Raw genomic sequence first — 21,190 nt, 5'->3', positions numbered from 1 at the left:
CGCCCCGCAAAGGGTATGCTTCCTCGCGTCCGCGCCTTTGTCCCCACACCTTCTCCGGCTTCCCATTCTGCAGTGGTTTCAACTGGTTATGCTTACCACGCACCCTACAAACGCATGAACTAGGTGTTTCCCAAAGTGTGGTACGCGCACCCCCAGGGGCACGGGAAGAGTTTGGTGGGGGCACGCGTTGCACCGGAGTTTGGTGGGGATATGCACTGCACCGTGCTTAGCTGCGCCTAATTCTACGTTCTCGTGAGTAGGAGGGGTACTCAGCGTTACGAAAATTATAGAAGGGGTGCACATCTGTCAAAAGTTTGGGAAACGCTGAACTAGGTGACATGCTCAAGGAGCGAATGGCTCCGGTACAGAATCCTAAAAAAAAAGAGCTCAATTCCTAGTGCACAGGAAGCGCGCAGTAATAATAACGGTAACAAACATTTGTGGACTTAAAAACGTCCAGGGGCCTGGAAGGAAAATGTGAATCGGCTGAAATGACCTGGGGAGGCTGTGACTCAGAGCACGGGGCTGTCTGAGCCAGCCCACCGAGCGGAGAAGGCCGTGTCGAGGCTGGAGACAGGCACCAGCCCGGCCCGCAGAAACCTGGAGGAGCTGGTAACGTCAGGAATGGTGGTGGGACACTCACTGGGGGCGGCGATGGGGACTCCGCCCGCACCCGGCGGAGCTGGAGAGTCCACCCCCGCGGAGCTGGGCCGGCCGCGCGCTCGCCAGCCCTGCTCCCGGCTCTCCTAGCCCCGCCCCTCCCGGCTCTCCTAGCCCCGCCCCTCCCGGCTCTCCTAGCCCTGCCCCTCCCGGTCCTCAAGCCCCGCTCCCAGCTCTCCTAGCCCCGCCCCTCCCGGTCCTCCCAGCCCCGCCTCCTCCTGGCCCTCCTAGCCACGCCCTCTCGGAAGCCCCGCAGGAGCTGCGGCTGCGCAGTAGCGCGCGCGGAGGCGGGGCGGCGCGCGCCGCGGTCAGCTGACTGCTCCCGCCGGCACGTGACTTGCTCCTCGGGCGCCGGGGTCCTGGAAGCCGTGAGGCCCTAGCTTCGGTCTGGGAGGAGCGATGGAGCGCTGAGCCCGTAACATCTGCCAGGCTGCCCGCCTCCGCAACCTGTTCCTGCCGCCACTTCCTCGTTGGACACCTGCCTGGGTCAGTGAGCGATGGCCACCCGGGGTGGGCGTCCGGGCCAGGCCAGAGCTGGCGTTGCGGTCGCCGGCTGCGATGGATGGGGGCGGACGGGCGCGGGGCCCGGGGCTGTGGCGTTGGCGCTGGCTTGGGTGGCTGTGACTGGTTTCTCGACACCGGTCCTTCGTAATCTTGGGCCCAGGTTCTGGCTCTGAGGAAGAGGAAGGAGGGAAACAGAAAGGACGCCAGGGGGTAATTCAATGGCAGAGGCAAAAAGGAGGAACACTGCGGGTGTGGGATATTTTTCCTTGGAGGAGGGAGGGGGTGTCACGGTGTATCCACGCCCCCTTGATGGAGGGGGATGAAGGTGAGTGGCCCGGATGGGGACCCGGGGTGGTGAGTGTGTGAGGTCACAGCCACCGAAAGAGCCTTCGCTGGGTGTAGGGGCCTGATGGGTGTTTGGTGTGTGTGTGTGTGTGTGTGTGGCAGTTTGAAGGGGTTGGGAGCCCCTCCCTGTAGGCAGGGGCCCCCTCACCAAGCTTCAGGGTCCTTGTAGGCATGGGAAGAACAAGGATCCAGAGAATTCCAACCATTTATTAGAATGGGGGAAGGGTAGGCAAGAGACTCCCGAAAAGGAACTCGCGGGAGAGTCACAGAAGCCAGTTGTAATCACCTGAGGCGTTAGGGGAAGCTCACACTCTCTTCCCAGGAAAAAGGGGGCATGTCAGGGGGAAAACACGTCAGTGAGCGCTCAGGACCTAGTGCTCTGGGGGTGGAGGAGCGGGCAGCGCACGGGGCAGCCTGAGGAGTTCGCACCGTGTTGGGGAGATAAGTCACAGACATGACACGTGGAAGAACTCGGAGATTATATGTAATTAGAAAAAAGAAGGCTAAGTGTTTTGGAATTGTGGAGCAGGGACAGGCGTATGAATGAACTGGCACCGCCAGGAAATATCCTGGAGAGAAGATAACTGGAGTTAGGTCTTGGCAAGCCCATGGGATTTGAACAGGATCTGAAGGCCTGAAGATGGGGGAAAAGGTGCTTCTAGCAGGGTCGAAAGTCCGGTGTGGTGGGTTTGAATTGCAGGGAAATGGGAAGTAAAGTTGGGGTCAGGTAATGAAGACTTTTCAATGATTTCCTTACGTATTCATTCAACTAATACACACTCAGCTGTGTACCAGGCACTGTGTTGGTCCTAGGGTTTAGAAAACGCACAGGGTCTCTCTCCTAGGGCTTACAGTCAAGCAAAGGGCATGCTTTTTTTTTTTTTTTTTAAATATGTTTTATTGATTTTTTTACAGAGAGGAGAGGAATAGAGAGCTAGGAACATTGATGAGAGAGAAACACTGATTCGCTGCCTCCTGCACATTCCCTCCTGGGGATGTGCCTGCAACCAGGGTACATGCCCTTGACCGGAATCGAACCCGAGACCTTTCAGTCCACAGGCCGACGCTCTATCCACTGAACCAAACCGGTTTCAGCAGGGCATGCTTTTAATAAATAACCATGCAAGTCTTAAACTTGCTTTGAAGGAATAACAGAGAGTGTGATGTGTAAGAGTTTATAAAGGACACAGCCTTTATAGAAGATTCAAAGAAGGCGTTTTTAGAAGGCCATAACTTTTGAACTGAAAAGGATGTTAAGGTGTAAGTGGAAACATTCCAGGCTGAGGGAACAGCACATGTTAATGCCCTGAGGTGTGGGGAAGAAGAAAGCTTTTGAGAAGTTGGAGGAGGACTAGCATGGCTGAATCTGGATGGAGCTGTGTAAGGGAGGCAGGTGAGGGAAGCCGGGGGGTCAGCCCAGCAAGGCTTTTATTCCTAAAAGCAGAGGGAAGCCAGCGAAGATCATAGGCAGAGAAGTGAGTCGACATGGGTTTGAAAAGAAAATTTTGTTGAGAATGTGGAGGATGCAAAAGTGAACGAAGAGAGATCATCTCAGAAGGACATTGTAATTTCACCAAGAGATGGCAAAGCAGTTTAAACGTTCCTGCAGGAAGTGAAAGGCATCTTGAAAGTCTGGAAGGCAAGACACCTTATCTCTTCCAAAAGGCAATTATTATATAAACTTTTAGAGGGGCTAGAGATTTGGGGAAGGGAAAGAGTGATTCTGTTTGCATCCTTCACCAGGGGTTGTTATAACTACCCCTAAGCCAGTGGTCGGCAGACTCATTAGTCAACAGAGCCAGGTATCAACAGCAAAACGATTGAAATTACTTTTGAGAGCCAATTTTTTAAAACTTAAACTTCTTCTAATGCCACTTCTTCAAAATAGACTCGCCCAGGCCGTGGTATTTTTGTGAAAGAGCCACACTCAAGGGGCCAAAGGCTTGCGAGCCGAAGTTTGCGGCCCACGGCCCTAAGCAGCCCTGAAGTACCCGGGGTGGGGGTGGTGCTGGATCGTCTTGGGGTCGACTCCTTTGGCTTTCCAAATGTATCCTTCGGTAAGGTTATCTTCCAGAACATCTTCTGTGGAACAGTAGTCAGTCACGGGGAGGACTCAGTTTCCTTCCATGTTTATTGTCACAGGTCTTTGAGGGAAGTAGATGAAAATGCTATTCATTGTGCACATAGGAACCTATCTTGGACTTTGGAACTAAGAAACAGATAAGTGATTTGTTCAAGTCTAGCGTAGCTTCCACCGTAGCTGGTGTATTATTGTTCCTGCTGATTACCTACGCGGTACCTACCACAGTACCGGCTAGAGAGAAGGGTGAGTTTCTTGAACTGCACTGTTAGTCTTTGGTTCGGAACTTTGGGTGAACTTTTTCTGGTAGGATAGCTCCAAGGGGTTGGCAGCTGGTTACAGACTGTTTTCTGTAAGCTTGAGTAACGCCATTCAGTTTACAGTTCAGTTGGGGTGATAGCGAACAGCTAGCTGAAAGTGCTCAGGTTGTCAGTCAGGGTTATTTTGTCAATAAGCAAGTCTCACATTGTGCTGAAGACTGGGCCTCAGGGGTTGTCTCAGAATTCCCAGATCTTTTTCTCTTTCCGTATGTCTTGCAGGGACTAGCCTAGATGAAATCTAAAGAAACGGTACTCGGTACTCGGGGTCTGACTAAAGTAAATGCTGAAAGCTAGGTGGGTAGAGTGATTCTGCTTTTAAAACTGTGCTGGAAATGCTCTTTTTTTGTTTCTTGGCATATTAGGAGCCTCGTATACATTCATTTTTATAACTAAAAAGATACTTCTGGCTTCAGAAATCTCATTCTTTGATCCCCCCCGACCCCCTTCACCCCCCCCTCCTTACCACCAATTTGTGAAATAATCCTTTGGAATACCAGAGTAAACTTTTGCAAAAGGCTCTCCTTATAGTCCACCAGCCCCTAAACAGTCTTTCGAACTTAAGTCTGTTTAGGGGCAAGTATGGTTTTGTAACTAAGTGTCTCCTAGAAAAATTTTGTTCTTATCTATATTCTGATCTGTCTGCAATAGTAAATCTCTTTCACCCTTTGGATGTGGATTTTTATACAATTTTAATTGTAAACTAATTAATATTAAATTTCCATTTTAATGATGCTTTTAAGACATAGTAGAAACATTAGCATAATGCCCTTGGAAAGATAGCTCAGGCAATGAATCAGGGCAATTTAAAATTTCCTATTGACCTTGGGACTGGAAATTTTAAACTGTATTCTTGATAATGAAGCAAAAATGATTTTCTAGTGGCAAATCTACTTCTTATGCTTTATCGTTGTGCAAATCTGCTGAAAGGAGGCAGGTGGGCAATGGAGGAGAGCTGCTTTAGTTCCCACAGAGAATATAAAGTTGAACATTAGCAGCTGTATATTTAAAATGAGAGGCGTGTGTATCCTATACAATCCTATATAATAAAAGCCTAATATGCTAAGTGTCCGCTGGACCAGTTGGCCATTCAGCCAATCAAAGAGTAATATGCTAATGGTATGCTAAGGCCGCTCACCTGCTCGCTATGATGTGCACTGACCACCCGGGGGCAGACGCTCCAACCAGTAGGTTAGCTGCTGCTGGGGTCCGGCTGATCAGGATTGAATCAGATGGCCCGGGCATGTCCTGGAGCCCCCTCGCTGGTCAATCTCCCATGTCCCTCCCCAGTCCCTATCATGCACCCGTGGAGTCCCTCAGCCTGCGCCATCTCACATTCTGGGACCCCTTGGGGGATGTTGGAGAGCCGTTTTTTGGCCCAATCCCGCAAGTAGACCAAGCATTTTATTATGTCAAAATGCTTGGTTTTTGTTATTATACATATTCAATAAGTGATGGCCGTTACCAGTGAAAAAGGGAGGTAAACTATGGGAACCCCCTGGCATGGAAGGCTTTGTTTGGTCCCTGGGTCACTGCTGAGTTGCCCGTGGCAGAGTGGCAGTATCTAGGAACTCTGAAGGTTCCCATGATGGCTTCAGTAATAGGTGTACAGTGCCCTCCTTCGCCATGCCTACCAATTTATCCAGTCTTCCCAGAAATTATAATTCGTGCACCAGGCCTCTAGTTCTATATAATAAAAGCCAAGCAACCGACCGGCAGAACGACCAGAATAATTGGAACAACCGGAACGACCGAGGTCTCCCGCCCTGGCTGCCCCCATCCCCGATCAGGCCCTGTCGGGGCGGGCTGGCTGGACCCCCCACCGGTGCACGAATTCATGCACTGGGCCTCTAGTTTGAAAATAAAATGTCAGATAGCCCTGAACAGTGGTTAGAGACCAGTCTGCTCAAAAAGGATCTCGGGTTTGATTCAGGTCAAGAACATGTAACTGGGCTGCAGGGTCAGTACCGGGCCCCAGTTGGGGTGGCTGTGGGAGGCAATCAATCAACCAATCAATGTGCCTCTCTCACATTGACGTTTCTCTTCCTCTCCCTGTTTCCTTCTCCCTCTCCCCTCCCTTTTCTTCCTTCCCTCTTCCTTTCACTCTCTAAAAATCAATGGAAAAATATCCTCTGGTGAGGATTAACAACAGCAAAAATGCCAGGTAAAAGCAAAAAAGTCTTATATAAAATGAGACTGATGTATCTTTTAAGGTATTTTAAGGAAACTATCAATGAATATGAAGTTACTTGTAAATTAAGCTAATTAACAGGTGGATTGACTTTGCCATGAAAGATTTTTATTTTTATGAATCAGCCTATAGTTCAATGTATTTCTGTGGGTGCTATTGGCATTTGGACAGGCGCTTATTTAGCCCTTATCCACTCAATGCTGATAGTGACCCTCACATTGGGAAAACCTAAAATGATCCCATATATTTATTTCTAAACTCCTGGAGGAGAGAGGTACCATTTGGTTGCAAAACCCTATGTATGGTGCCATCATTTATTTATTGGACAGATACCTGAGTGCTTGTTAGTGACAAGGAGTCTCCTAGATGTTGAGGATATAGAAGTTAAAAGTAGTATTTTAATAAACTAGCATGTAAAATGTATGCAGTTGCTAGCAGTGTGACCTTGGGCAAGTAATTTCCTTTACTGTTCTCCTTTGCAAGTCGGGGTGGTGATAACATTTTTGAAAGAATTAAGCACAAAAGTGCTTGACACAATAAAGTGCTCATTATACAGTAGTGTACATAGCCAGTAAGTGATGGCCGTTACCAGTGAAAAGGGGAAGTAACCAGTGGGAACCCCCTGGCATGGACGGCATTATTTGCTCTCTGGGTCACTGCTGAGTTGCCCGAGGCAGAGAGCAAGTCTCTGGGAACTCTGAAGGTTCCGATGATGACTTCAGTAATCAGTGTACAGTGCCCTCCTTCGCCATGCCTACGATTTATCCGGCCTTCCCAGAAATTACAAGAAATGTTCTGCCATTTAAAATCGCCTGTATTCCATCCTCCATAAATTAAATAAAATTGTGCATTTCTGGTTAAAAAGAGTTTAACCAGATTTTTATTTTGCCCTGTACTCCATTTCATATATCATATTGCTTTCGCTTTTTTAAAGTTTGTAAGCGTCCACAGACGGCACGCAAGAAGCCGGTTGATATATTTAAAGTTTCTAAGCCCCATAACACAAAAATCATTTCTGTATTCCAGGCCTACCAGTAGCGTGTGATTCTTAGCAATGGTGATATGACTTTTAGCCATCTTATTAAATAATATCTCCTGTAACATTCACTGATCACTATATAACCACAGGAATGGCCGTTTTAGTACAGTGGTTCTGAAACCAGACCGATCATCTGAATTACCTGAGGGACATAATAAGAAAATAGAGACAAAAAAGAGTTTTAAATCTCAACCAGTATAGATTCATGATATAAAGGAACAGAAAAAGATCCTGGATGTCATAATCCAGTCCCCTCATTGTACAAATGAAATTTATGCGGACAGTGATACGCAGAACTATGATTGGATTCCAAGTCTCCATAATGTGAGTGTTCTCTGGCCTTACAGTGTGTCCCTGCAGTTCCCTGTGGGTTTTCCCTGCTGTAGTTCCCGGTGAGATAGGGCGGCTCTTCCCAGCTTCGATCTCCTGCTTCAGACAGAGAGCTACCGCTCACCAGCTTTGCCCTTCTCTGTGGTGTTATCACTGGAGTTCTTTGTTGCCATGCCATTTTGTGAGTGGTTTCTAAATTTTTCAGTTTTCAAGTGTGAGGTTAGGATACTTTTTAAAAAGTTTTGTTTTTTTATGTTTGTTTACATATAATTTATTTAAAAATTAAGAAATAGAAATATACAGAAAGATTGTAAGCATTTATAATCCACTTCCAGGAGGTAATATTTAATAATCTTTCAAAAGTAATTTAATATTTATACCTATACATATCCTTGTTTTCTTAAAGTTGGAAAACTTGGCTAAAATGTGTGCACATAATTTGGCTCTCGTTAAATATTGACAAGCTACCTTTCAGAAATTGTCCTCTATTTAAAAAAATATTTTTATTGGTTTCAGAGAAAGAGAGGAGAGAAAGATAGAAACATTGATGATGAGAGAGAATCATTGATCTGCTGCCTCCTGCACACCCCCACCACCTACTGGTGATCCAGCACAACCTGGGCATATGCCCTTGACCCGAATCAAACTGGGACCCTTCAGCTCACCGGGCAACGCTCTATCCACTGAGCCAAACCAGCTAGGGCTGTCTGTCCTCCCTTTTTAATCACAACACAGAATCATCGATCAGCTGCCTCTTGCACACCCCCTACTGGGGATGTGCCTGCAACCAAGGTAAATGCCCTTGACCGGAATCAAACCCGGAACCTTTCAGTCTGCAGGCCGACACTCTATGCACTGAGCCAAACCGGTTTCGGTTTAACATGTAATTTCTATCTCAAAAGAAGTGAAAGGGAAGCAGAAAAAATTTTGAAGAAAATAATGGATGAAATATTTCCAAATTTGGTGAAAACTACAAACACAGACTCAAGAAGCTCAATGAAGTCTAAGCAGGATAAACCCTTGTGACCTTGGGGTAGGTGCATTTTTCTTATGCTCAGAAAGCATATTCAGGGTTGGGCAAAGGAGGTTTACAGTTGTTCCTATGGAGAACAATACAATAATACATAATAATACAATAATAAACTGTTTCAGGTTCTCACAGATGTAAACTTTCTTTTGCCCCACTCTGTGTTATAAAATAAAATATTGATATATTAGACAGCAGAATTGAAAACTTCACAGAACTCAGTTTGTGAGCATATGGAACAACCAAAACTTGTATACCTTGCTAATAGAATATAAAATTTTATAATTATTTTGGAAAACAGTTCGGCAGCTTTTTACAAAGTTAAATATATGCTAATCAGTCAGCTCAGAAATTGCACTTTAAGATGTTTATCCGAAAGCAGTGAAAAAATATTTTTATAAAAAACTCTGTAGAGGAATGTTCATAGCACCCCTGTTGTTAATGGCCCCAAACCAGTAACAACCCAAATTTCCATCAACAGATGAATAGATAAGCAGACTAGCACATTTATGTAATGGAATACTAAGCAATAAACAGAATGAACTGCTGATACACTCAGCATGGACAAAAGAAGCCAGAGACAAAAGAGTGCATAACATATGCTTCTACGAATGTGCAATGATATTCTAGATCGGGCAGAACAGAAGTCACCTATAGTGTGACACAAAGCAGATTAGCCTCTGCCCAGGGCTGGCATGGGGTAGGGACTGAGTGGGACTGGGTCTGAGGGAAGCTTTTGGGATGACAGAAATGTTCTTAAATTTGGTTTTAGAGCTGGTTATACAGATGTGTGTGTTTGTCAGTAACTCACGAAACTACTCTTACAAGAGTAATTTTATTGTATATAAATTATATTTTAGTAACGTTGATTTTTGACACTTTTAAGTGAAGATACAATTATAAGCCAGGTACTTTCTATTATCTCGTTCAACCCTTACAATTATTTATTCATTCAGGAATATTCAGCATACACATTTTGAGGTTCTACATACCAGCTTTTTGTGTCGGGTACTGCAGATACAGTAACAAAATCTATCATTGTTTCCACTTACCCTAATGGGCAGTTTATTTGAAAGAGACATTAATAAATGGTGTCCTTTGGGTAGGTGCTATGATACATAGAGCATATAATACGTTTATCTTTAGCATATATGTTCTTTGACATATGACACGAATACATATTATGTGGTCTGTGCCTTGGTTTCTTCATTTGCAACTACTATCCATCTGATAGGGTTGCTGTAAAAATACTAAGTGACTTACTACATGTAAAGTGTTTTGACCTGTGCCAGTAGACAGGAAGTGCCCAGTAAGTATTGTCTGCTTTCTTGGTCTGGACTGACTCAGGAAACACTGGAGTCTGACCAGGTTTGGGGGCGAGATTATGAGTTTGATGAGAAATGTTGGGTTTTCGGTGCTTTTGAGACACCCCAGGGAAGGTATCCTGTAAGCAGTTGTGGGGACTTGCTAGGTACAGCTCTAGAAGCAGTGGAGGGGCCTGGGCTGGAGATATAAATTTGGGAGACTGTTCAGCATCTAAGAGTGAAATTGCCTTGAGTGTAGAGAGAGAAATTGTATGCACACATCCATCCATACATGTAACAGAGGGACTTTGACCTGGATCTGAGTCCTGAGGAACTCCAACATTCAATTGGTATACCTTTTTAATAATTTTCTCTTCAGTTTAAATAGGATTTGCCTGCATTTGTTCCTGTCTTCCAAAATACGAGCTGAAACAAAAGGAAATAATTAGGAATAAAAACAGAAGTCCAGGTGCTTGGTGAGATGATAACCAGTGGACACCAACAGTTTCCGCTCTGTTTACATGCAGCTGAGAGAAGGGAAATCGTAAATGTGTTGAGCAACAAGGATTTCATTTTCTTACCAAAAAGAGCAAATACATTCATCTGCAACGAAAACTTGTCTGAAACTGAGCTTAAATTGTTCTGAAATTTCAAGAAGAATTTTTTATGTGACTTGCATAGATGACAGGATAAAAGACAGAGAAAACAGGGATTTTGCAAAAGACTCACTGATGCGGTCCTCATGGGCAGGTCTTACATTACCCTTAGGTATTTAAGTAGCTTGTCTTTCCCATCAGGCTCTTTCTATAGTTTGCTTTGACTAGGAGATAAAAGGACTGAAGCCATGGCTTTGCTAAAGCACAGGTAAGGTTTTTTCCCCTCCAGCCCTCTCTTTAATATTTGACCAGAGGCCCGGTGCAGGAGATTCATGCACTCGGGGTGGGGGTGGGGGTCCCTCAGCCTGGCCTGCACCCTCTCGCAGTCCCACCCCGAGAGTCCATCAGTCGGACATCCTTAGGGCTGCCACAGAGATGGGAGAAGCTGAGAGCCCGGCTTCTGGCTGAGCGGTGCTCCCCTGTGGGAGCGCACTGACGCATCAGGGGCAGCTCCTGCATTGAGTGTCTGCCCCCTGGTGGTCAGTGCATGACATAGTGACCAGTCATTCTGCTGTTCAGTCGATTTGCATATTAGCCTTTTATTATAAAGGATTCATCCTTAAAATAAAAAAGACAAAGGCTTAGTAATCTGTGACTTAACCAATTTTTAATTTATAAACTAAAATTAGGACTTGTTTTCTGAAAGTCTCTAATAATAAATGATTACATATTTTTCTTGGTCCTTATTTTTTCCCTAATTAGATGTTTTGATTAATTCAGAGTCACTGTTATAACTACACTTCATTTATTCATAAGACAAGTCTTTATTGTGTATGCTGGCATTCAGGTCTTTAGGGAAGATATGATTTTGGCCCTTCTGGATTTCCCAGTATGATGGAATGGAAAGTGTGTTATTAAAAGGGAGGAAGAATAGTGTGATAAATGCATAATAGTGACATTTGTAAGGTATTAAGTAAACAATATATTTTCATCTGAAGTACTGGGAACAGCCTTTGGAATTAGGACGGGTTGGGGCAGCAGCACATTCAGTCACCCCCAGGAAGGGAGGTTGCATGGAAAGGTGAAGATCTAGATGCATCATTTTATTCCTTCCTTCCAACAGCTCTGGGAGGAGATTTGTAATATTCCACCAACACAGGGGTGAGAGTCAGGGTTTTAACTGTGAGACTCCAAAGTTTGTCCTTGAATCTCTAATTTAAAATTTTTTTTTTGCTTTTCTATTGGAGGAATCATTATTCTAGGTGATAGAGTAGTTTTGGAGGTTAGATGCTACTGTTTTAGAAATGAGAACAAAAGGGAAAGGAAGCCCAGATGCCTTTATCTAGTAGCAGAATTCACTGGGCCTGCAGGCTGCTCTGCCCTGGAATCACACATGAGGTGAAAGGGGTTAAGGCTATGTGCCAATCACTCCTCAAATAGGAGAGCTCAGGTAGGCTTGGGTGCGGAACATTCTCTGCTCCTAGCGTGACACAGTGGAAATAACATGGTCTTAATAGTGCAATACGACCAGATTTGCATTCCATTTGCTAGTTGTGTGACCTTGGTAAATGACTGACCTCTCTAATGAGTATTTCTGTCTAGTGTATAGGGATGATATGAGAATTGAGATATTGAGTGAGAAATGTGTATAACACAGTATTGAGCACGGAAGAGGTCTTTGCCTCCTCACCTCCACACAGGCTAGAGAAAGCTTCAGTTAACAGTTGGAACTAGAGAACATCCTGTAATTTTCCTAAACATTTTTGGACTCCAGTTTTGTTTAGAATCATCCTGATAATCATTTTATTATATTTGATCCTGATGAAAGCTCAGTTGAAGTAGGATAGAGCAGGTATTTATAGATGAGAAAATGGGATCCTTTTTCTAATTTCTTTTTTTTTTTTAATTTAAATATTTTTATTGATTTCATAGAGGGAGAGAGAGGAACACCAATTATAAGAATAAGTGAACCAGGAGGTTCTAATTTCTTAAAGTCCTTTGGAAACCTGTTGGATGAAAAAGATTTTCTAGAACTCTTAATGGTATGATAGTGACATCTACTGTGGTAGCTCATATTATTACAGTCTTTTAAGAAGCTGCAATTTACATAATTTAACAGTATCATCAGGAGGAACTTAACAATTGACTTTATCACCTGCCATTTTGGGGGAGAAAGGAGGTATAAAAATATGTGACCAACTAGACTTTAACAGAATCACTTACATAAATAATTACAACAAAAACCTCAATTTTCAAAACTACTATCACTTAGAAGATCTGGATTATTAAAATAAATTTAAAGATGTATTGAATTCAACTGAGAACTTAAAAGGTCAAGGTAGTCCTGTAATTGGTGCTGGGGCTAAAAAAGCTAGATTGGTGAAGTGCAAAAATATAAGATCCAGGAGACCAGAGGTAAGGTGATAACCAAGGCCGAAGAGGACAAAGGGAAGTGAAAAGGTAGCAAGTTTTGGAGCAGCTTATGTGAGGTGGCCCGGGTGTTGCAGTAGAGAAAAGGGATGACAGGAAAGCAGGGGGTAGACCCACACCATTTCACTAGGAATTTACATTTTAAATTAAATTAAAAAAATTTCTTAGAGGGAGGGAATAGAGAGAAAAAAAGAAACATTGATTAGCATGCCCCCTACTGGAGATCGATCCCACGACCCAGGCACGTGCCCTGCCCAGAAATCGAACTGGCAATCTCTCAGTGCATGGAATGATGCCCAACCCACTGACCAACACTGGCCAGGGCTCAAAAATACTTCCTAAAAAAATCCTGAAACATCAAGAAGGGTTGTGTTCAATATATTACACTTGGTTATAAGAGGGTATTAACATTTTAGAAAGCTCATCTGCTAGGGTTAAAACTGAAAGGTGGTCCAGCCGACGTGGCTCAGTGGTTGAGCGTTGACCTATGAACCAGGAGGTCACGATTTTCCCGGTCAGGGCACATGCCCAGGTTGCAGGCTCGATCCCCAGTGGGGGACGTATAGGAGGCAGCTGATCAGTGATTCTCTCTCATCATTGATATTTCTCTCCCACCCCGAAATTGATTTAAAAAAATACTAAAAACAAACAAAAAACAAAAAAGTTAAAAAAAACCACACAGAAAAGTTGTGCTTGGAGGATTAATCTGGTAACTAAACTATTCTCTGTCTATTCCATTTGAAATTTCACAAAACTTGTATTTTTTTTTTTTTTAGGAATTTGCTAAGTATTCTATTTAATTTATCATAAATTCTTATAACATTTAAAATATTTAATTGTGAAATATTTCAAGTAAACAGGAAAAGTTGAAATATTTTAGATTAATAGACAGCCATGTACCCACCCACTACCCAGTTTTAACAGATATTACATTTTGTCATATTTACCCCAAATGTTTTTTAAAGAAATAATGTCTTATGTAAACAACTAAAGAAGCCCCTTTTATGCATGCTTTTGTGCTTTCTGTAAGCATATAGTTATGAACAATGTATACCATTGTATGGGAATTTATGTTGGTAATTGCTTTGGAGAACAGTTTGGCAATACCCAATAGGATTGACGTTGGTCTTTGTCAATTATCTCATGACACATAACAAACCGCCCCAAAATGTAGTGCCTGGCACAGTGATTTCTTCCTTCTCCTGGCTCTGTGGGTGGTCTCTCCGGTTCTTCGGCTCGTTTCACCTGTACTCGTTGGTGGGCCTGCATTCCGCTGGGACTCTGGCTGGGCCGAAAGCTTCAAGATGGCCTCGCTCACGTGTTTGCCAGTTTGTGCTGGTTGGCAGCCCCAGTGCTGTTCCTCTGCCCTGTGGCCTCTTGTCGCACAGTGCGCTACACTGGCCGCCTTCCATGGTGGTCTGAGGGCAGCCACCCAGTAAACATAAGTTGAAGTTTCAAGGTCTCTCGTGGCCTGGGCCCTGAACTTGTAATAGTGCGGCTTCCATGTGTTTTGTTGGTCAAAGCAAGCCTTCGTTTTTGAGAAAATTCTACCACGTTATCATATTCTTCAGTTCAGCTGTTTTACTCCTCTCTGTCCTGGAGAAACTCGCAAAAACAGAGACATGCAGTACAGAGTTGTGCACTGCAGACTTGTGTATCATAGCCAGAAAGTAAGACAGTATAAATCTTTCAGAGGAAAATGGATAATGAATTTTAGTTTGCTTATAAAATACCATATAGTGTTTAAAATTAATGATTACATTTGTATGAATCACCATGAATCATTCTAAAAACAGGTAAGTGAAAAGGTCAGGTTGAAAAAGAATACGGGTAGACTTATCCCATCCTATATAATAAAAGGGTAACATGCAAATAAACCGAACAGCAGAACGACCGGCCGCTATGACATGCACTGACCACCAGGAGGGCAGACACTCAATGCAGGAGCTGTCCCCTGGTGGTGAGGGCATTCCCACGGGGGGGGGGGGGGGAGGAGGAGGCCCACTCAGCCAAAAGCCAGCTCAAGGCTAGCTACAGAGGAGGTGAAGGGACATCCCCCCAGGGCTCTCAGCCTGGAGAGGGCACAGGCCAGGCTAAGGGACCCCCTGCTCCTCCCCTCCCCTCCCCTCACACACACACCCATGCATGAATCTCGTGCACTGGGCCTCTAGTGTTTATATAATAATAGCTTTGAATTTTAACATTTGAAGCTTCTCATGTAGGCTAGTGAGGATTTTGGTTTTGCTTTTGTTTTAAATCGAAGCTTATCTCTGAATGGCCTCCTTGGAACCGGTGCTTTGAGTGGCTCCCATCCTTGGACAGCCAGTTAAGTTGTACCATTTTCTGGCCAGACCAAGTTCTCTGTCTGGTCTAGCCATCACTAACAAGTCTGGGTTTAGTTTGTTGGCCATTCGATTGTAGCCTTTTATGCAGCTTTATCAGTACTGCTGGAAAAGACATCTTAGAGTACAATTCTTGACTTGTCTAAACTTAACTCCAGTTTACCTTCTCTGACTTTCTTATCTGTAAGTGGGTAGGGTGATATGTATTTCATAGAGGTGTTGGGATGACTGGGATAATAATGCATAAAAACTTTAGGCCAGTACCTGGTATAATGCAGATGCTCTGAAAGATGAAGTTAAAAAAAACAACACAACACACACACACACACACCCAAACAAATAGAATGGCATCTATGTTAAGTTCATTTTCAATTGCATAATGACTACGTAGGGTTACTTTAATTGTAATGGGCTTCTGAAATTATGAAAGTTCATTATGATGAACTATAATTTACATTTTAAAGGTCATTTAAATTTATCAAGTTCTTTATAAAGTTCACTATCTGATTTTGTTATCAAGACAACTTTGTAAAAGATAGTTATCTTCTATCTGAGATAGCGTCCAAGTTTCAGGACAGGTTAAACCAGCAGTGGTAGTAGAGAGCTAAAAGTGGTTCTAATGAGGGCATATTAAAGTAGAAATAATGATACTATTATATTTTCATTTTTATGAGTTTCTTTTGGTTTGTGTGCTTTTCTACTTAGATCCTGAAAACATTTGGCTCTAAACTTTTCCTGTGTGTGTGTGTGTGTGTGTGTGTGTGTGTGTGTGTATGAGAGGGGGGAAGGAAAAGGGGGAGGAAGAAAGACTAGAATAGGGTTGATTGTGTCTTATTTTATAGATTTTTTTTTTTTTTAACAGAGAGAAAGGGACAGGGATAAAGATTTAGAAACATCGATGAGAGAGGAACATCTATCAGCTGCCTCCTGCACACTCCCTTCTGGGGATGTGCCCACAACAGTGGTTGTATCTTAATGGGACTGGAAACTGCTGAAAAAGGAGATCTCCTCCTCTTTCTCACTCAGATCCAATAGTGTTGTATCCTCCACCCCAACCCTAAGGTCATATTTTTAAGTGTAGGGCTGCTTGTCAAGATTTTTCTTTCTTTTTCTTTTGCAAATATATAAATGTTTTATGGCAGCTAAGTATATGCCAGGGATTTGAGGAGAATTCCTGAGGTTGAATATGGATTAAAATTAACCCCAATTTGGCTAACCATGTAGGATTTGCTGAGCCAGGTGTAACAATTATATTTGCATTGATTCAATTTATGCATATTAAACTAATTTTTTTTAAATCCTCATCTGAGGATATGTTTTTATTGTTTTGCGAGAGAGGGAAAAGGAGAGGGAGAGAGAGAAACATCAGTATGAGAAACATGGATGAATTGCCTCCTGTCCGCCAACTGAGGATGGAACTTGCAACGTGGGTATGTGCTCAGACTGGAAATCAAACCTACCACCTTTCAGAGCACGGGACAGCACTCCAACCAAATGAACCACACTGGCTAGGGCAGCATGTTTTTTTTATTTCATGCTTTAAAAGTTTTAAGAGAAACTTAAAAATATTTGACTGTCTGACTTTAGTGGAATGTAACTATTGGTGGTTGGTATTTTGGGTAGTCTATCTTAAATAATTCCCCTTTAAGGATGTTTTGTAATTTTTTTTAAAAATTAGATACTTAATGTATTAGGTCTTTATTTTCTCTTTTATATTATCACTAGAGGCCTGATGCACAAAGATTCATGCAAAATCGGGCCTTCCTTCCCCTGGCTGCCAGCTCCGCCGTTGCTCTGACTGGAGCCACCTTTCCGCTCTGGCCCAGAGCCACCTTTCTGCCTTCCCACGCTGCCCAGAGGCCCCAAGTGGCTGGGGTGGTGTGCAACACCTGCATCTTCACCATGGCAACGATGCAAGTGTCCAGCCCCACCCCTGGCTGCTTAACGCCTGGGTATGCAAATTAACCCGCCATCTTTGTTGGTTTAATTTGCATACTCCTGATTGGCTGGTGGGCATCATGATGGTATGGTCAATTTGCATGTTTCTGTTTTATTAGTGTAGACAAATACATCACCTTTTACCATTTATGTGGATTTACTTCCAAGTAAGTAATTTTGACTTTGCGATCCTATGTCAGTGGTAGATTAGTTTTGAAATAGGTTATATTAATCACTAATTCTGTGACTCTGAAATGTTTTAGAAGCAAACGATATTAAATCTTGTTTTGTTTTACTTTGTATTTCAGAGTCTCTGTTGATTTTGGAAACAATACCTGGTAACAAACATGACTGAATTCTGGCTTATTTCGGCTCCTGGGGAGAAAACATGTCAACAAACGTGGGAGAAATTGCATGCGGCAACTACAAAGAACAATAATCTTGCTGTTAGTTCAAAGTTCAACATTCCTGACTTAAAGGTAAAACTGCACTCTGCAGCACAGTGTATGCGTTCATCGTGAAAGGAGGGACACTGTGTCTCTGCTTCCCCTTTGGTAGAAATGAGGTATCCAGGTTCCTTCTCTAGCCATTGGCATAATTTAAAACCTGTTCTTGTTCTTTCCAATCTTCAGATTTTATTTTATTTTATCTTATTATTTTTTTAAATATATTTTATTGATTTTGTACAGAGAGGAAGGGAGAGAGATAGAGAGTTAGAAACATCGATGAGAGTCATCGATCAGCTGCCTCTTGCACACCCCCCACTGGGGATGTGCCCACAACCAAGGCACATGCCCTTGACCGGAATCGAACCCGGGACCCTTCAGTCCCCAAGCCGACGCTCTATCCATTGAGCCAAACCGGTCCCGGCCCAATCTTCAGATTTTAGATTATAAGTAAAATTGAGATTTTAGACGTGAGCTACCTAAACAAAATGTTTTTTCTAAACATTTATGCTTTTCTAAATTGTAATTTAAATTGTAATGAGAAATCTTATGAAAAGATTTGATATATATTTTGGGAGGTATAAATTCCTTCAAGACACTGATATACTGGACTAAAGACATTTCCTCTAAAACATGCTCGTTTACGCACACAGTTTTGCATATAAATTCAGTTACAGACTCTCTAATTACTGCAGTCACGGACCTGTGCTTAAGAGGTGCTACTGTAAACCCTGGCTTCAGTCTGTCCACCGTCCCTGGGCAGGACAAGCAGAGGCATAGGCCTGCCTTTGCAGAATTGCCATGTCTTAAACAGTGGTTATACCCCTGCATTAGAGGATTATCTTGTACATGTAATAGTTTTGAAATGTCTAGCAAACATTTTTTAACCACACTTGCACATTATGAAATAAAAAAAGGAGAACTTAAGTTTGTGGGCCCTTCAAATTAAGATGTTGTACCATTTTGTAAAAAAAAAAAAGAGAGAGAGAAACCTAATAAAATGCTTTATTGCCCCTCTAGGTTGGCACACTGGATGTCTTGGTTGGTTTGTCGGATGAACTGGCTAAACTGGATGCATTTGTAGAAGGGTAATGTACATGCATAGACTAGAGCAAAATGAGAGTCACTGTTACCAGGCTACTGGACATTTGGTTTATTATCTCATGGATACTGTGCTTATTGAAATGGTTTTTGGAATGTTGACTTTTTTTTGTTGTTGTTGCAATTTTTATGATGATACTTGAGACCTGGTGCATGGATTTGTGCACTGTTGGGGTCCCTTGGCCTGACCTGCACCTTCTCGCAATCCAGTACCCTTTGTGGGATGTTGGACTGCTGGTTTCGGCCCTATCCCTGCAGGCCAAGCCGAGGGACAACACCGGTGCATCCTCTAGTATGCATGTAAGATTTTTGGTTAATCTCTTCCCACCCTCCCATCTCCCCCCTTCCCTCTGAGATTCATCAGTCTGTTCCATGTTTCCATGCGTGTGCATTGAGTATCTGCCCCCTGGTGACCAGTGCATGTCATAGAGAATGATCGAATGACTGCTTAGGCTTTTATATATATAGATAATTTCTATACAATAAAATACATCTGTTCAAAGTGTGATGCTATGTGAATTGAACCTATTTAAAATGTATAATGCATTGATTCTTAGTATATTCACAGAGTTAGGCAGCCATCACCATAATCAACCTTACTATATTTTTATCAACCATGAACATATGCACATTTTTGAATGTTCATAGCAATGGTTCTGTTTAAAAGATTCCTGTTAATTTATAGGGGAATAATAGTTTGTCTCCTTTGAAGGAATAGGTGAATTTTGGAGACACAGCCAAGTGTATGTACAAATTTCAGGTTAAACATGTTGAAGATTTATGGCATGTTTTTTTTCTGAAATTGTTCCACTTTCATTCAAATTTAGCCCTTCTGTCAATTCTTCTGGTCCTTATTATTGGTTCTTGTGCAGGAGTTTCTGAATTTGTCTTCCAGTTTACCCTTCCTGCCATTGAACACACAGTCATCAGATTGTCCGAGCCCTGTTCTGACCATGTTATCCCTCACTCTGAAGTCTTACATCAGCGGCTATCTGTCTGCAGCCTGGCTCAGCCTACCTTCCCAGCATAACATCCCCTTGTCCCCAGCATGACATTCCAGGCAATCTGGACTGCTCATCATTCTCTGACTGCCTGTTGCTTTTCTATCTCTCCTGTTCTTGACTCATGTGATGCCCTGTGGCAAGAGTATACTTTCTTCATGTCTAGTCACTCTTTCATAATCATTCGTTACCCATTTCAGGAGCCATGTGCTTCTTGAATACAGTAGTTGGGAGTGATTCCTTTTTCCTTTATGCTTCTCTGTCTATAGCTTGGTAATCTTAGCTGGCACTCCCCACAGATTGCTTTGTATTTAGTCATTTGTGTATTTTGGTAGCTCTCCAATTCAACTGTAAGCCATGGGAAGTTAGTGATTTTGTCTTGTATAATTTTGAATTTAATCCAGGGCCTACTGACACAACTGGATAAGGGAAAGAACACCAGACTGCAGAGTCAAGACACTGCATTTCTAGTCACAATTCTGCCACTAACTGGTTTTGTGATTAAGTCACTTATTCTCTTTGTAATTCAAGGTCTTTTCTTATAAAATGAAGAAATTGACAGGGTGATATCTAGGTACCTCAGAAGTTTTGGCACTAAGGTTTCTTTATACGATTGCTTCTTGCAAATGTTGCTGAATCATTACTGTTGCTGGTATCCTCTTGCCTACCAGCTCCCTTTCATCCTAAGTGAAAGCATATATTTGGTGAATGCTCACTAGCTCTCTGCCTTCTCTCTTATCCTTGGTCCTTGCAGATCCATTGCCCAGTTTTTCAGTTTATAATAGATGGCTATTTACAGACTGTTTCTTGCTACTTTTTCAGATTAATAAATATGTTTCATGTAGTCTCTTTGAAACTCTGTGATTATTCAGTTGAGTTTTGCATAAAACAAAATTTTGATCCATATTATTCTTAAAACATTACTTAAAGAAGTTAGGACCCACTTGTTTTTTATTATATAGATATGTTTAATGGGACCATATACAGTCAGTTTCATGTCTTTATGTAATATGTTCATTGTATGGCATGGAATTTGGGTCTCTCTCCTGAAAATTCTTGTTGATTTTCTTTTCTCCCAAGGGTGGTTAAGAAAGTGGCCCAATATATGGCTGACGTATTGGAGGACAGTAAAGATAAAGTTCAGGAGAACCTGCTGGCAAATGGAGGTAAGCTCATGTCTCAGGATTGGATGTTGACCTGTACAGAGTGAATGACTAAGCCACTAAACAAACCAGAGTTCGCTGTGTGAAGCAGTGGCTTTATAAAGGTGGCTTTGACATCGTTGTCATTTGAACTGCTTTTGTTGTTTTGTTATGAAATGCCACTTTAGCATTTGCTTTATTTTAAATTAGGCTGATCTTTAGTTTATGTCATTATAATACAAAATGACCCTTCCCTTTCCTTCTTTCCTGTATTGCCTACTATAAGGCCACTCATGTGACTTTGTAAATTAACATTTGTTAAGTAGAGCCCAGGATGTCTTGGGATGGTGAGCCACTGTTCAACAAAAGACCTCAAGAGAGAGTGAAATAGAGACGT

The 21,190-nt window shown here is 42.7% G+C and overlaps 1 protein-coding gene across 2 annotated transcripts in view; it reads left to right on the top strand.

The window, feature by feature from the left end:
- Window positions 1-940: 940 nt before the first annotated feature.
- The window catches only part of ATP6V1C1 (ATPase H+ transporting V1 subunit C1), a 35,707-nt gene continuing 15,457 nt past the window's right edge, over window positions 941-21,190 (top strand). The window contains exons 1-4 of one of the 2 annotated variants that reach the window (XM_036436652.2): window positions 941-1,146; window positions 17,412-17,582; window positions 18,570-18,637; window positions 20,732-20,817. In XM_036436652.2, the coding sequence (XP_036292545.1) occupies window positions 17,451-17,582; window positions 18,570-18,637; window positions 20,732-20,817 (286 nt within the window). In that variant the 5' untranslated portion in view covers window positions 941-1,146; window positions 17,412-17,450. Of the gene's footprint in view, window positions 1,147-17,411; window positions 17,583-18,569; window positions 18,638-20,731; window positions 20,818-21,190 lie in introns of those variants that run through there. The other variant, XM_036436653.2, reaches the window with a different exon arrangement.

This window comes from Pipistrellus kuhlii, unplaced genomic scaffold (assembly GCF_014108245.1).
Source record: "Pipistrellus kuhlii isolate mPipKuh1 unplaced genomic scaffold, mPipKuh1.p scaffold_m20_p_14, whole genome shotgun sequence".
In the NCBI taxonomy this organism is placed as follows: domain Eukaryota; kingdom Metazoa; phylum Chordata; class Mammalia; order Chiroptera; family Vespertilionidae; genus Pipistrellus; species Pipistrellus kuhlii.
Note: the sequence above shows the minus strand (reverse complement) of the source record. Positions and strands in the feature narration are given on the sequence as shown.